Raw genomic sequence first — 15,599 nt, forward strand, 5'->3', positions numbered from 1 at the left:
CTGTATAGACTTGAGAGACTGTGGCTTTGCACTCCCCAGGATTGAACCCACCCACTGTATAGACTTGAGAGACTGTGGCTTTGCACTCCCCAGGATGGAACAGTGGGCATGTGGCTCCCTCGTGGATTTGGCGTCATGCACTCAACCGGCTGAGGTGCCCCCCTTTCCCTCCCCCTGAGGTGCCTGTTTTCTTGCTCTCTGATGCCCCTGCAGTGTTCTCTCCGTCATGGTCGGGGATCTTGTGTGGGCCTTGCCCATACCGTGTGGGCCCAGTGTTCCACGGACTTCATTGGAGCACTACCTGGACTACTAAGCTTGGTGTATATTTTGTGACTACTAAGCTTGGTGTATATTTTGTTTATGGTGTGTATATATATATTTTTGCTTACTTGATTTTAATATATTACAATGGTTACACTCATTTCCTTTTGTCTTTGCATTCTTCCGGGGGGAGTTGGGAGGTGTAACTATAATGTGTAAATATGTATTAGTGGGTGTGTTGTAGTGGGTGAGGGTGGGGGTGTTGCGTGTGTGTGTCCCTGTTTTTCCCTCCCCCCTCCCCTGTGTCATAGGTGCAGTACTCACCGTTGTCTTCGCCGCCGGCGTTCGTGCTCCTGGTAGAGGAGCAAGAAGATGAGGGCTGGCAGGATGTGCAGCTCGGGTTCCATGGCGTCCGAATTTCTCGTGGGGTATGTAGAGGTAAGCGTTTTCCCTTCGAAGTCCTGTTTCCGCCCTGTTTTTGTCCACGGGGAATCCGCCCCGGAAAAGGTGGCGGATTGGTAGGTTGTGATACTGTGGGCAGTACATTGTCTTCCGCCTGTCTGTTGGCGGTGACCGCCAAGCTGTTTGTCTGTACCGCCGTGGCGGTCGGTGTGTTAAAGTGGCTGTCTTTGTTGGCGGTTTCCGCCACGGTCGTAATTCCAATTTTTTTACCGTCGGCCTGTTGGCGGTCTTACCGACGCTTTAACACCGTCCGCCAGGGTTGTAATGACCACCATAGTATTTGCTAATAGTGATTTATGTGGTATAATAGCTTTAGGTAAATCTGCAGTGTAATTTATGTGCGAATTTGTGCATTTTACATCATGAATCAAGAGGTCTGACATTTTCCTAATAATTCTGAAATACTATGTAAGCCTGATACAAGAGCACTTTGGACATGGAGCAGAGAAGTAATTCCAGCTGAAGGCCATAAACTGGCACAACTAGTGTTGTACATACTTTCACAGCAAATGCCTTTATAAACCCAGACCACAGCCTTGATTTTTAAAGTAATCATAGATTGCAATATCTCAGAGGTACAAACACTTTGGTGCTGAGGTATGGTCAGCTTGTGGCTAGGAAGAGAAGGGCTCCGGTACAGATTGATTCCATTAATGATTTGATTCATTTACTTCCATCTCATATGTTACCATGCCTTTAATCAATTCATGTATCCTATCCCTATTTGTAACCATTATTCATACTCAGAACTAAATAGGGCATTCTTTAAAAAAAAAAAAAAGTCTTAACTTATAGTGTGGATTCCTTGTCTGTGTTCATTCATGGGGCGGAAGGGGCAGAATGGCTCCAGGGTTCTCTAATAAATATAATTCTGTGGTCTCACAGGCTTGATGCTAACCCAGTGTGCTTGGGGTACGTTGGGTACAATCTGCCTCATTCCCCACCTCAGGTTTGTACATACTTGTGCTGCATAAGAGTTTTGGGTGGCTAACCTTGGGTTGTATTTGCTTAGCAACCTGCAGAAATGTATCATGGCACACAGTGTGGGGCTAGGGCTTTGAGTACCCTTAGGAGCCACACAAATAATTTTAGACTTCTGTTACATTGGTTTCCTTCCTGAGCTTATAAGCTCCTTATTTGTTTAGGGTCTGTTTGACATTTGACTAGTAAAAGGTTCCCCCATTCAAATGGACTGCTAATCCTGTTCTGAATATTAATTAAAATAGTAGCAGTGCCTGTACCGATAATGGCAAATTTTAGGGATTTCTTTGTCCCATTAACTCCCAAGAAGACAGTTCCCTGAGGCAGGGAGAGTGTGGTAACTATAGTAGGTACAGCACTTTCGGCATACCTTCTTGAAATATTCTACTCATGGGTGGAGTTTAATCCTGTAAATCATGCTATTTGGCTTTCTGCTACCTATAAGGCTGCCCTTATTCCTGTAAAAGATGTACACTATGGAATATTCCCATAGCTTTCCAAGAATATCAATCATGGTTTGATGTGCAGCTACCATTTGTAGTGAAACTAATCATAATTGGTCCCCTGAGTCTTTTAAGGTCTTCCTGACCAATATTAGCTGGTTATGATACTCATCCTGATGTAAGAAATGTAAATGCCTCGGAATTAAGGTACCCACTGGATGAATTAATGACTTTTCACTTTGGCAACTTGTACTGTAGACGAGAGGGACTGGTGAATTAGGCCCTACTGCTATACTAGAACCACCCCCAATGCAGATAATTAGACCACAACATATTAATGCTGTTAAGAGTAAAACCCCCAGCAAGTGAGATGAATTGCCATTTTGTACTGTTTGCAAAATAAATCAGTTGAAATCAGTCCTCCTATGACACTCCAACATAAACATAGGCTATTGACTACGTGTGTTCCACTTGGTATGGAACCACCTGTAGAGGGTTGTACTACATGGTGGACTATTTTTGATAGAATAAAATACTGACAAAGTTCTGTCGGTTTATTTGGGTATGACGTTGATCTGAAATTTTGAAACTGTCTCTTTAGTAGGCCTTAGTGTTGTTTGGGGAAAGCATCTTTGGTGGCCATAGGCTAGCGTTTGGCTGCTGTTGCGGAGCAAAATCATTAAATTACCTATAATTGTTTCAGACCCAAGGACTTCAGTAAATCACAATTGTTAGAAATGGGGTCTTGGTTGGCAGTCAGGTTACCCTCTGTCCGAGCAAGGACCCTCACACTAGTCAGGGTAAGTCACTCACAATCTAAATTATCCCGTGCTGACCCTCTGGTAGCTTGGCACTGAGTAGTCAGGTTTAACTTAGAAGGCACTGTGTAAATATTTGCACAATAATTCGTGCAATAACACAGTACAGCACCACAAAAAACCACCACACAGTGTTTAAAAAAATATAGAATATTTATCTGGATAAATGCAGGTCAAAACGATCAGGATTCAAAAAAGTACACGTTGAAATATCACTTCAGAGAATTATAAAAAGAGTCCTTAAAAAACAGCAAGTGTCTCTTACAAGCACAAAGTACCTGGTTTGTGTTCAAAATCTCCGCAAGGGGCCGCCGAGGAGGAGATGTGTGGAAAACGGGGAGGTATGTGTCGATTTCTCCAGCGCACACAGGCGATGGGCAAAAGGTTTTCACACAGAGAAGGCTTTGCATCGATTTCCGGTGGGAAGACTTGGATCCTCTTCGGGTTGGGGAGTATTCGGACTCCACAGAAACGATGCGAAGAAATCCTGGGAGTGCCAGACAAAGTCAGAGGAGCTGTGTCGATCCGGTGGGCGATGTGTGGAAATTTCCATCACACGGAAGGTGCTGCATTGATTCTTCTCACGGGACGTCGGGCTGCGTCGTTCCGGCTCGACCTTGCGTCGATCCGGTGGGCCGTGCATCGATCCCCTCTCGGGGAGCCTGGATGCGTCGTTCCGGTTCAGCATGCGGTGATTTTCTCACCTTAATGCAGGCTGTGCGTCATTTCTGGCAGGCTCTGCGTCAAATTCACTGCACAAGGAGTTCTCTGCAGGGTGAAGTCTTTTCGGTGCCTAGACTTCAAGGAACAGGAGGCAAGCTCTATCCAAGCCCTTGGAGAGCACTTCTCAGCAGAGGCAGAGGGCAGCCAGGCAGCAGAGCAACAGCAGGGCAGCAGTCCTCTGCAGAAAAACAGTCAGGTGAGTCCTTTGGGCAGCCAGACATTTCCTCTTGGCGGGTTGCAGGTATCTTGTCCAGAAGTGTCTGAGTTGGTAGGGTCAGAGGCCCTGTTTAAACACCCAAATGTGCCTTTGAAGTGGGGGAGACTTCAAAGAGTGGCTTAGAAGTGCACCATGTCCCCTTTCAGTTCCATCCTGTCTGCCAGGGTCCCAGTAGGGGGTTTGGCAGTCCATTGTGTGAGGGCAGGTCACTGTCCTTTCAAATGTAAGTGTCAGGCCCTCCACCATCCCAGCCCAGGAAGACCCATTCAGTATGTAGATGTGTGCAGGTGTGACTGAGCATCCTGTGTTTGGGGTTGTCTTGGTGAAATGCACAAGGGAGCTGTCACTTAACCCAGCCAGACGTGGATTGGAGACAGGCTGTAAGGCACAGAAGGTTTTGAGTATAGAGAAATGCTTACTTTCTAGACGTGGCATTTCTAGAATAGTAATATTAAACCCAACTTCACCAATAAGCAGGACTTTCTATTACCATTCTGGCAATACTAAATATGACCTGGCTACTCCTTTCAGATCAGAATCTACCACTCAAACAGTATATGAGGGTAGCCCTAATGCTATCCTATGAAAGGAGCAGGCATCACAGCAGTGTAAAACTGATTTAGGAGTTTTACACTACCAGGACATATAGAACACACATGTTCATGTCCTGCCTTTTACCTACATAGCACCCTGTCCCACGGGCTACCTAGGGCCTACCTTAGGGGTGACTTATATGTAGAAAAAAGTGTGTTTTAGGCTTGGCAAGTACTTTTAAATGCCAAGTCGAATTGACAGTGAAACTGCACACAGAGGCCCTGCAGTGGCAGGCCTGAGACATGGTTAGGGGTGGCACAACCAGTAGCATTTAATTTACAGGCCCTGGGCACATGTAGTGCACTTGACTAGGGACCTAAAAGTAAATTAAATAAGCCAATTGGGTATGAGCCAATGTCACCATGTTTTAAGGAGAGAGCATATGCACTTTAACACTGATTCGCAATGGTAAAGTGTGCAGAGTCCTAAAGCCAGCAAAAATGAGGTCAGAAAAATAGGAGGAGGAAGGCAAAAAGTTTGGGGGTGACCCTGTAGAAAGGCCATTTCCAACAACAATACCTTAGGTGCTTCAAAACCAGAACTCAGATCTACAAATGATTCTGAGGGTTTGGTGAAAGAGGAATCTCTAGAAAACAAGAAAAAGCAGAGTTAATCAGAGGACTATTATTGGATCTCCTTGTGAAGGAGTCCAGGAATGGTGGTCTGAGGGCTGTGAAAAATTGAAATGGCTGCATTCGTAGCAGTATACTGATAGCTGGTCTTTCTGTTCTTTGCAAGATTTTGGGGAGAGTAGATAGACTGAAAGCAGTAGATGATCTGAGTATCATGAGAAAGAGAAGTACACCAGGCAGAAGAGCAGGAAAAAAAAATTGCATAAAGAAGGAAGAGAAAGGCTTGGGATTAAACGCACATTTTAAAAACAAGAAAGTGACTGGTTTTGCCAAGAATAAAAAAGCATGCTTCAGATACTGTGAATTCTTATGCAGAAAGAGACGTAGGCAGGAGTGCTTTCGGACATCACAGCAGAAGTAACTGTAGTTTGCTAGACTGTCGAAGAGCATCTGCCAGTGACACCAAGTAAGATTACTTTCAGGTACAAAAACTGGATGGACATGTAAACACTCCTGGTATAGATTATATTGTAGAAATGAAATTGAAAGCATAAAGACTGTATTCAGGTTTGTATTTATCTGGTGCACAACACATCATCCTGGCTGAATATGACTGGCGTCCATTCTCAGTAAGAGAAGCGTCTCATTATAAGGAGTCAATAAAGGAAGCCTTCCTCCTTAGTTCCAGAATAGCTGAGGCAAAAATAGGCATAGAGTTCTAAAGCAAGTGCCTGCATTATAAAAATATCCAAAGAATGGGATAAAGACTCTAGGTACAAGCTCAGTATCCATTAATGGGGGAAGTGAAGCATGCTATAAGGTTGATTTGATCGTGGATTAATTAAAATATCAGCGTGTGATAGTGTCATGCACCTCAACATGAACAGTCAGCTTTTTCCAGTGTTAACACCAGATAATTACTAAAGCATTGTTTTAGGTTATAGAAATTTGAAGACACACACACACACACACACACACACATGCAATGAAAACTGCTCCTCTACCTGGACTGATGATAATTTAATTAGGAAAAAGTACAAAATTACGTTGGACATTGCTAATGGTTTACTAGTCAAGATATAATAACTGAATCACTGTAATGAAGAGATTTTGCCTTTGGAGGTACCCGTGTGCTTATACTAGATTGCCTCCAGGGTATAACAATAACTCTGGGCTTTTGAAGCAAACAATTTGGAGATCTTACAAGAAGATCCTGAACTGTTGTGGTACCTTAATGACTTATACACCACAGATGACGAATTAAAAGAGGACCTAAATAAAATGGGCCAAATAGTATCTCTCCTACTTTTACATTGATATAAAATAAACATTCGAAAATCTAAAATTGCTTATGATTATGGGATTTGTTCTTGTTTAGAAAATATCCAGCACAGGAAAGCATTGGCACTCATCTTTTGCCACCTTACAACCTCCAAATGCATTTTTGCCGTAATGGGGTATTAGAACTTTGGGAGTGCTTACTTACCACAATTATGCTGTGCAAATGATGCCCTTTTATGGTTTAATGATGTCCAACTATTCTCGGAAAAAGCTGGATACTGCTATTTTACGTGGACTACAGACAGCCAACTTACAAAGTAAAGAATTCCACAGTCATATGTACTTTCAAGTAGATTTATTGAACTAAGTTGCATGTAATAGTACCCCATCAGGAGCTTGTTGACCGCAGCTCAGTCCTAGCTCTTCCAACTGACTTGTGGAATCCTCTGCACACCAAGGTTCTACATTACCTCAGACACTATGGATACAAGCAGCAGACACTACATACACAGCATACAAGACATAACCACGTTGAAGACAAAATATTTTCATACCCAGGACAACAAGACAGACCTAGTAATCAGGGTTGTTCCTAACAATGCAGGCTGTACATTTCTAATTTACAATGAAGGATGTACAATTCCCATAGCTTATAAATCTCATCTACTCTCAACTGCAGAGGGATGATTCACTCTGACTGAGAAGATTCTCATGGCTCAACAGCTGCTAATTTGAAGGAACGTTCTCTGGCACAGGGAAAGCAGATTTTTGTAGTTTTCCCTATATATTCACTCTCCACTATGTCTACACTCAAGGCGGCTACTAACACAAGTATACATATTGTACATGCATTACACATGCACTGGATGCAATGGGCCTTGATGCAAAATTCAAATCATATAAAGTTTGACTATGATCCTGCAATTAAAACACAGTAGTTTCTGTGACTTGTGCTGTAGTGAACTGAGTTTGTGAAGATAACTGCATGTAATAGACTTCTAGTTACAGATTCCTCAACTTTAAATTTCCCCCACACGTAAGACTGGATCCAGAGAATTTTCTGAGAAATACCCCTGTGCGTCATTAGGTGGCATCAATCGACTCCTGTATCGGTCGTCGTCATCTGCACCAGATATGATGTTGCCGGTCCTATGTAGGCGCCACCCCGGTGTGCTGTGTCAGTTCTTTTCTTTCTGCATCAGCTAGCGCTGATCCAAAGAAAGCTACCCCTCTGTCACTTTTTGACCGTACTTTGTTCAACTTTTTGTCTGCCTTTCGTCCCTTCCGTGGCTACATAAGGGGTCTCCAACTATGCCTATTCCCGGCCAGCCCCTGTGCCGTGCATGCTGCCCAGGCCTTGCGTGGCTGAGGGCATGGGATCCACCAACCTCATGGAGCAGGGAGCCAGCAGTCTGGCCAGTCCGCCATCTCCCTTCCCTTTTGCAGCAGCCTCTAAGCCTTCCTAGGCTGATTCCCCGTCAAGGGTCAGACGGAGGCAGGATTTGCCATTACCCGCTCTGCTGGAAATCCATTACGTCAGACAGGTCGGGCTCTCTCTGCTTTGAGACTACCTGTCAATCCATGCCACCATCATACGATCGGATGACGGCCGATCATTTGTCTCTTCTCCACGAGAAAGTTATGGCTCTGTTGGCCAAAGGAGCTATAGAGAGGGTTCCAGCAGCAGAAGTAGGTCATGGTTGATATTCCCAATACTTTCTGGTACCCAAAAAGGTCAATCTCTTCTTCAAAAAGGAGACGTTCAAAATGTTTATCCTGGCTCAGGTTTTATCTGCCCTGGACCCAGGAGACTGGATGGTACCATTGGAATTGTACTACTCTTATTTTCATATTCCCAACCTGCCTGCCTACTGATGTTACTTGCGGTTCACGGAAGGCCACAAGCTCTTTCAGTTCACTGTGCTCCCCTCTGGCCTTACCAGCGCCCCTCGAGTGTTCACTAAGGTGATGGCGGTGGTGGCAGCTCACATGGGCAGAGCAGGAGTTTCAGTCTTCCACTATCTCAAGACTGGCTGTTGAAGGCGGACTCATTTTAGGCTGTCCTCTCCCACCTTCAGACTACGGTGGACCTCCTGCATTCGCTGGGGTTCACTGTAACTGTGCCAGAGTCAAGCCTGACTCCCTCTCAGATGCTCCCTTTCATCTGATCTGTTCTGGATATAGTGCAGTTTCAGGCTTATCCTCCTGAACGGCGAGTCCAGGATATTCAGGCTGTGATACTGATGGTTCAGCCTGTGTCCTGGATTTCGGTGAGAATGACTCGGAGGTTGATGGGCCTAGTGGCTTCCCGCACCCTGCTGGTGAAACATGCCAGGTGGCATATCCAGGCTCTGCAGTGGGACCTGGAGTTCCAGTTGGTGCAGCATCAGGGGAATCTCTCCAACAAGGTCCAGATTTTGGAGGGAACTGTCCAAGATATGCATTGGTGGTTAACAAACCGCAATTGGGTCAGAGGGAGATCCTTCTCCCTTCCCCAACAAGATCTGATAGTAGTGACAGATGTGTCACTCCTGGGATGGGGCGGCCATCTGGGAGGGGTGGAGATCAGAGGCATTTGGTCTCCGGCAGAGTCCCGACTTCACATCAGCCTGTTGGAGGTATGTGTGATCTGCCTAGCAATGAAGCCAAACTCAGCTGAAAATGTCTACTGGATCACGAATGGCTTCACCGTCCAGAAGTGGAGAAAAGTCTCTTTCAGCAGTGGGGAGAGGCTTGGTTAGATCTGTTTGCGTCTGCAGAGAATGCACAATGTCAGCAGTTTTGCGCATTGGGTTTTCCAAGGCAGCAGTCGCTCTATGACACTTTTCGTCTCAAGTGGAACTGAGGCCTCCTGTATGCTCACACCACTTCTGCCCAGAGTTCTTAAGAAGATCAAGAATGACCTCGCCCAAGCAGTCCTTCTGGCTCCGGACTTGGCACTGAGAGTCTGTATCCCAATCTGGTCAGCATGTCCATGGACCCTCTGATCAGACTTGACCTTTGGGAGGATCTTCAAATGCAGGCGCAGGGGAAGGTTCTGCATCCAAATCTACCCACTCTCTGCCTTCTTGCGGGTGGATGATCAACTCTTTGGATGGGAAGAAAGGTCGGGCAGTGCAGAAGCGGACTACCTCCAGATCAGTTAGGTCCTTAGGGACAGGTACTTTGCCCGTTCAGTCCTGCAGGACTTTCTAGTATGATCTTGGTTCACAGACCCACCTCCGGGGATGGCATTGCTGTTCAAAGGTTAGGAGTCTACAACTAGAAGTCTCTATCAGATGAACAAGTTGCTTACCTTCAGTAATGCCTTATCTGGTAGAGACCTAGTGTAGTTGCAGATTCCTTACCGACCCACCCATCCATCCGCTCTGCAAACTGATTTCTAGGGCAAGGGACTCCCCTTAAGGGCCTTAGTTTTGACACACCAGTACTCAGTGTTCTTTATGGCTCTGTGTTTTTGGCGTGGAAAGTCACGTAAAGAAGCTGACGTCTGTGCGCAGGGGTGGCAGCTGTACAAGACCCGCAACATCATATATAGTTGGGACAACGCTGACGACGGACACAGAGTTAGTCAATGCCACCTAACGGCACGCAGTGGTATTGCTCAGAAAGTTCTATGGCTCCAGTCTGACATCTGGGGAAAATTAAAATGTAAGGAGTCTGCAACTAGAAAATATCTGATAGAGACGTCTAGTTGCAGATTCCTTACCTTTGAATTTCACCAGGTGTCAGACTGGATCTGGAGATTTTTCTTCAAGCAGTACCACTGCGTGCCGTCAGGTGGCGTCGGTCGACTCTCGGGCGTCACCGGCGTTGTGTTCACCGTGATGACGTTGCGGTCGTATATAGGCGCCACTCCGGTACGCTGATGTCAGTTCTTTTCTTTCGGCACCAGCCTGTGCGCAAATCTGGAGAAGAGCTACCTACGTCAACACTTTTGTTGAAGTTTTTGACGAGTTCGCGGATGCGTCGAGGGATGTCCTGCAAGTCCGGATTCAAGTTCTGTGACTCTTCTCACCGAACTATGTTGTGACGGATCCACACCTCGTGTGCCTTTGGTGCCTGGAGCGCGATCATCACCCGAAGTTGTGCTCCGAGTTCGGGCCATGAACCCGAAAGCTTTGAGGGAGCAGTCCCTAAAGCTCATGGCAGCCCGACACTCAACTGCTCGGCGCTCACGGTCTCGTTTGAGAGGAAGGTCTCAAGATCGGCTGGGGAGTCATCACCACTCCTAGTCCTCCAAGTCACCGGTACATCCGGGTCACAAGAAGAACAAGTCGAAGATGGATAAGAGTTCTTCGAATTCACCCCATCGCTCGGACGACGCGACGTGGGAAGAGTGTTGCCGCTCAAGGCCTCCGTCATCGGAGCCTTCATCTGGGTCAACTCCGCGCTTCCCTGACTTCCTGGGAGCCGGAGCCATCGCTGTCCAGCGTAAAGAATTTTATGAGGCAATGCGCCTCATTTTTGGGCAGCTCGAACCACCTTCGGCGCCCTTGGGCACAAGTGAGTCAATGAGGGTCTCACTCGGGTTCAAAGTCATCGGCTTCGGCCACGTCTCTGGAGGGTCTCTCCGGATCCAATCGCGGATCCGTCCCGACGCCAGTCGTGCCACAGCGACCTTCCCCACCTTCGAGTCAGACGTTGACGCTCCCAACATCGGTTGGGCCCATAATCGACATCAATCCTATCCTCATACCCGAAGACCAGGAGCCTGAACGTTGTCGATCTATGCCGATTCCATTCTCTAAGGGCTCTCTTGGGCCCTGGGTTGATCCAGACCCTTATTCTTGTGGGTTTTGATACGGGGAGAGAATGGAAGGGACGTTGGATCCTATAGAATACCAGCTTGACTGAGAGCCTAGTCATCCAGGCTTCTTCTTCATCTGGCGCATTCCCTGCCGCACCCCCGGATGGGGAATCAAAAAGACTGGACAACTTGGGGAAGAAGTTGTTTTCTTCCAACAGTCAAGCGCTGCGGTCCGTGAACACCGCATGCCTTTTTGGCCGCTATTCCCATACTTTCTGGGATACGGTCACGCAAGTGCTGCCTAGACTTCCGGATGAGGCCCAGACTATCATTTTCCAAGCCATAACAGATGGGAGGGATGCAGCAAAGTTCATGATCCATTGTGGACTGGAAACGACCAACTCTCTGGGCAGATTGGTTGTATCAACAGTGGCACTGGCTTTTCAGGGGATGTCCAGCAATCCTTGATGGACTTGCCCTTTGATGGCATACGTCCCTTCGGAGACAAGGCGCTCGAGCGCTTAAGGGTTTCCCGAGCCACGGCCCAGTCCCTTGGCCTCGCACCCATTTCTAGACCCCAGCAGTCCGCCTTTCGCCCCTTTCGTGGCTACAGAACGGGCACCCAACCAGGTCCTTTCCCCCCTGGCCATCGACCTGCGCATGCTGTACAGCCCCTACGCGGCCGTAGGTGGGGGATCCCATGCTCCCGGGGATCAGGGAACCAGCGGGTCACCCAGTCCACCCCCACCCCCTCCTCAGCCTCCAAACCTTTCTAGTCTGCAGGTACACCAGGAGCCAGTTGGCAGCAGGATTTGCCATCACCTGCCCCAATGGCAATCCATTACCTCGGAGAGGTGGGTCCTTCAAGTTGTCTGAAGGTGCTACTCCCTCCCCTTCGAGACACCTCCTCCAGCCATGCCACCTTCATAGGATCATATGGCAAGGAAGTCCAAGCCTTTTTGGCCAAAGGAGCTATAGAGGGTTCCGTTGCCAGAAGTAGGTCGTGGTTGCTATTCCCGCTACTTTTTCGTGTGCGGAAAAAGGACAAAGGTCTTCGGCCTATATTAGATCTTCGGTCCCTCAACCTCTTCCTCAAAAAGGAGAAGTTCAAAATGTTGACATTTGCTCAGGTCCTATCTGCCCTGGATCCCGGAGACTGGATGATAGTGTTGGACTTGCAAGACGCATACTTTCAAATTCCCGTCTTGCCGGCCAACAGACCTTACCTACGATTCAAGGTAGGTCACAAGCACTTTCAGTTTACCGTCCTCAATGCCGCCGGTGATTCCTGTGAATCATATATGCCACATAGTTATAGTTTTGATCTGTGATAGAGTGTGTTTGTGTGTGTGTGTAAATATATATATATATATATATATATATATATATATATATATATATATATATATATTTATATATATATATATATATATATATATAAGAAATGATAATAAAAGTACAGCTTTTGAGAAGGGAAGTAAATCATTCATTAGATCAAAATATAACACCAATAGTAATCTTTCAGTGAAGCGCCCGAACAGTTTTGTCTTGATCTGTCTACATTTTTTATTTATTTTTCAGTTTAGTGCACATAAGCCCTTCTAACTGAAATAATGTTCTAATTTTGGTATCGCTTTATTCCACACCATGTAACTGAATTGGGTCATGGACAGTACAGAACATAGCACAACCCTTTTATACCTCATGTTTTTGCACCCCTAGGGTGGCTGGTGTTCATAGACTGAGTGTTGCAGTGCCTGCTATGTCCATGCTATGGTAAGATCACTATCTGTTCCCTCATTCACTGCCGCCCATGATCTACTGGCTTTTTGCACCCTAAAGCATTACCCACAAGAAAGCTTTAGAAGACTTTGGGCCTAATTATGAGTCTGGCGGTCACAAGACTGCCAGGCTGCCGGTGGCGGTCAGACCGCCACGGCTGTGGAGATCCGATTGCCACATTACAGGTTTGGCGGGCAGACCACCAACTGACTGCCGTCTCTGCTAGGATCCAAGATCTCAACGGGGTGATGGCAGTCCTGGTTGTAATCAGACAGGGCGGCACTGAACTCAGCGCCGACCTGCTGATTAATACCTTGTTCTCCGATAACCTTTTTCATGTTTTTTACCAACAATGAAAAGGCTGATGGAGAACAGGTGCAGGGGGCCACAGGGGAGCCCCTGCACTGCCCATGCCCATGCCCATTGAATTGGCAGTGCAGGGGTCCCCCTGCCCAGCACCGTCAGAATGTGCGCACTCTGAGGGTGCTGGTGGACCCCCTCTGCTATGAGTTAGCACTAAGCTCCTTTAATTGCTATCTCATAGCATGGCGGGAACGCTCTATTTGAAGGTTTCCGCCAGTCAGCCAGGTCAGACAGGTGGAAGTCTTGTAATAGGGTGGGGGGACGACCCCTCGTGGGGTCCACCCAGCGAGTTTGGTGGGCTTGCATTGGGCCTGCCAAACTCATGATCAGGCCCCATGATTCTGCTGAAGAAGTGTGCCTTCAATGGAGAGAAAGCTTTGATGCGCTTCATCAATAACCAATATAACGGTCTAAAATCAAAATTATGTTTATTGCAATGGTGGGAAAGGTAGGGTAGCACAAGTTGGAGGGATGGTGCAAGTTGTGAAGCAAGATGTTGATAAAATGAAGAAAACACGTTTGAAATTCGTGTGAATGAAATTTAATTTGCTGTGAACTTTTTGACAATGTTCACATTTTATGTAGTAGGGTATGTTGTGAAACTTGATTTGAGGATTTAATTCCTAAATAACATGAAGTATGGCCCACCTTCAGCTGCGGATGCGTAGATGGATCAAAAAAATAAATAAATAAGAACAAAGGTTCTAATGGATAATGAATACTAATGATGTAGTTGGACTAATGTTGATCCCATTCATGGGACAGAAACAGTAGTGCATAAAGGGGACACTGCTCCGTGCTTTGAGCAGTGCTTCAGACTCACAGATTTTTAGCACATTAGTGACATTTTTATCTCCAACCCGAGTGAATGGAGTATTTTTGGAAATAAAAGTCAGGCGGAGTCTGGCGGATCCGTATTGGAGGACCTGAATACTAGGACTGGATGATTGCTGATATGCGCTAATACTTCCCATATTTTGATTGGGTCGGAATAAAGTGGTAGCTGTGAGGGGTGGTAATGTAATGCACGTGCTCCGGGATACTCCTCCGTAGCGGAGGCTCATATTTTTTTCATTTTTGAAAACATATTTTCAGGTATACTTTTTTCTCGGTTCTTGGCCCTTCTGGCCTCCTACAATTTTCCCAGGTGCTGATTTCCTATTTGGTTCTGTTTTTATTACCATTGAATAATCCTGCTTGATGTAGTTGAGAAAGTCTGATGGTTCTGGGGTGCTGTTGGAGGTTGTGCTCCGTGATGTGCTTTGCTCAATTAACATGTTTACATCTAAACATTTTGCAACAGTGATGGAGACAAGGCAACCCTTGTCCATTAGCAGAAATAGTACTGTAATTTTAAATGTGTTGTAGATATAGTTTGATACGAAAAAATGTGTAATTCGTATTTTTTTCTTTTAGTTATACCCTATGGTACTACAGTATCGTCCAAGAATAGACTTCGGTTAACAAATGATCTTGGATCCCACTATGTTGTACCCTGCACTATTTACTTATCAACACTTCTACAACGAGTGAATGGATAGACAGACGTGGACCATGGAGACCTACTGTATTCAAAGGAGCCGTCTCTTGAAATCATCAACATCTATATTTTTTTCAAAAATTCTCCTGCTATGTATGAGCTGGAATATGTACATAGGATCGTTTTTTCTAGCTTAGCTAGCTTTCCAACAGACTTTAAGTCTTAGCCAAAATCCTAACCTATTTTGCACTAAACCGAAATCTGAATTTCCAGAACACATTCCTTCCTTATTGCACACGTATATTAATTAATGTGTTGATGAGGTTATCACATTGGCAGAAAGAATATATCTTGTGATGTTGCAGTTTGTAGTATACTTTGTGCAATACAATGACAATTAGAAATGTATTGAAAGAGACAGATTATGCTTTGATAGTATTTGTATTAAACTATTTAATACAGTTGTTTTTGTGACACTGACTTGCATTTTAACCTTTAAAAAGGAAATATATCAGTCATGAAATTAACTTGTTTGCACTGAATGTCAAGAGCTTCTCAAATAGAATAATACAGGTTTATTTGTCCACTTTGATTTCCTTGTGTTATTTTTTAATAGATTTGAACCAATGCAGATGGGCGTTTACAGGTATAGATGTACTTGTGCTACACATTTCAGTATGATCTCTGTACTTGTGGTTTTGCTCATGTAATGTAAACACATTCTAGGCTGTTCACAGTGGTAGCTTACATTTGTGTGTAGGTTACACGTGGGAGTTTACATTTTTAAGTAAATTTACTACTTTGGGCTAATCACAAAATCTGAGTGCAGAGTTACCCAAAAGTGTATGTCCACACTTTTTCACCCCTGAAAA

General features: G+C 45.6%; 1 protein-coding gene across 2 annotated transcripts in view; it reads left to right on the forward strand.

Moving 5' to 3' along the window:
- PCGF5 (polycomb group ring finger 5) overlaps nt 1-15,319 on the forward strand; it is a 479,167-nt gene extending 463,848 nt beyond the window's left edge. For both annotated transcript variants that reach the window (XM_069239871.1, XM_069239870.1), the window contains exon 10: nt 14,664-15,319. In XM_069239871.1, the coding sequence (XP_069095972.1) occupies nt 14,664-14,711 (48 nt within the window). In that variant the 3' untranslated portion in view covers nt 14,712-15,319. The remainder of the gene's footprint in view (nt 1-14,663) is intronic.
- Nucleotides 15,320-15,599: the final 280 nt, after the last annotated feature.

The sequence above is a fragment of the Pleurodeles waltl genome, chromosome 6 (assembly GCF_031143425.1).
Source record: "Pleurodeles waltl isolate 20211129_DDA chromosome 6, aPleWal1.hap1.20221129, whole genome shotgun sequence".
NCBI classification, from domain to species: domain Eukaryota; kingdom Metazoa; phylum Chordata; class Amphibia; order Caudata; family Salamandridae; genus Pleurodeles; species Pleurodeles waltl.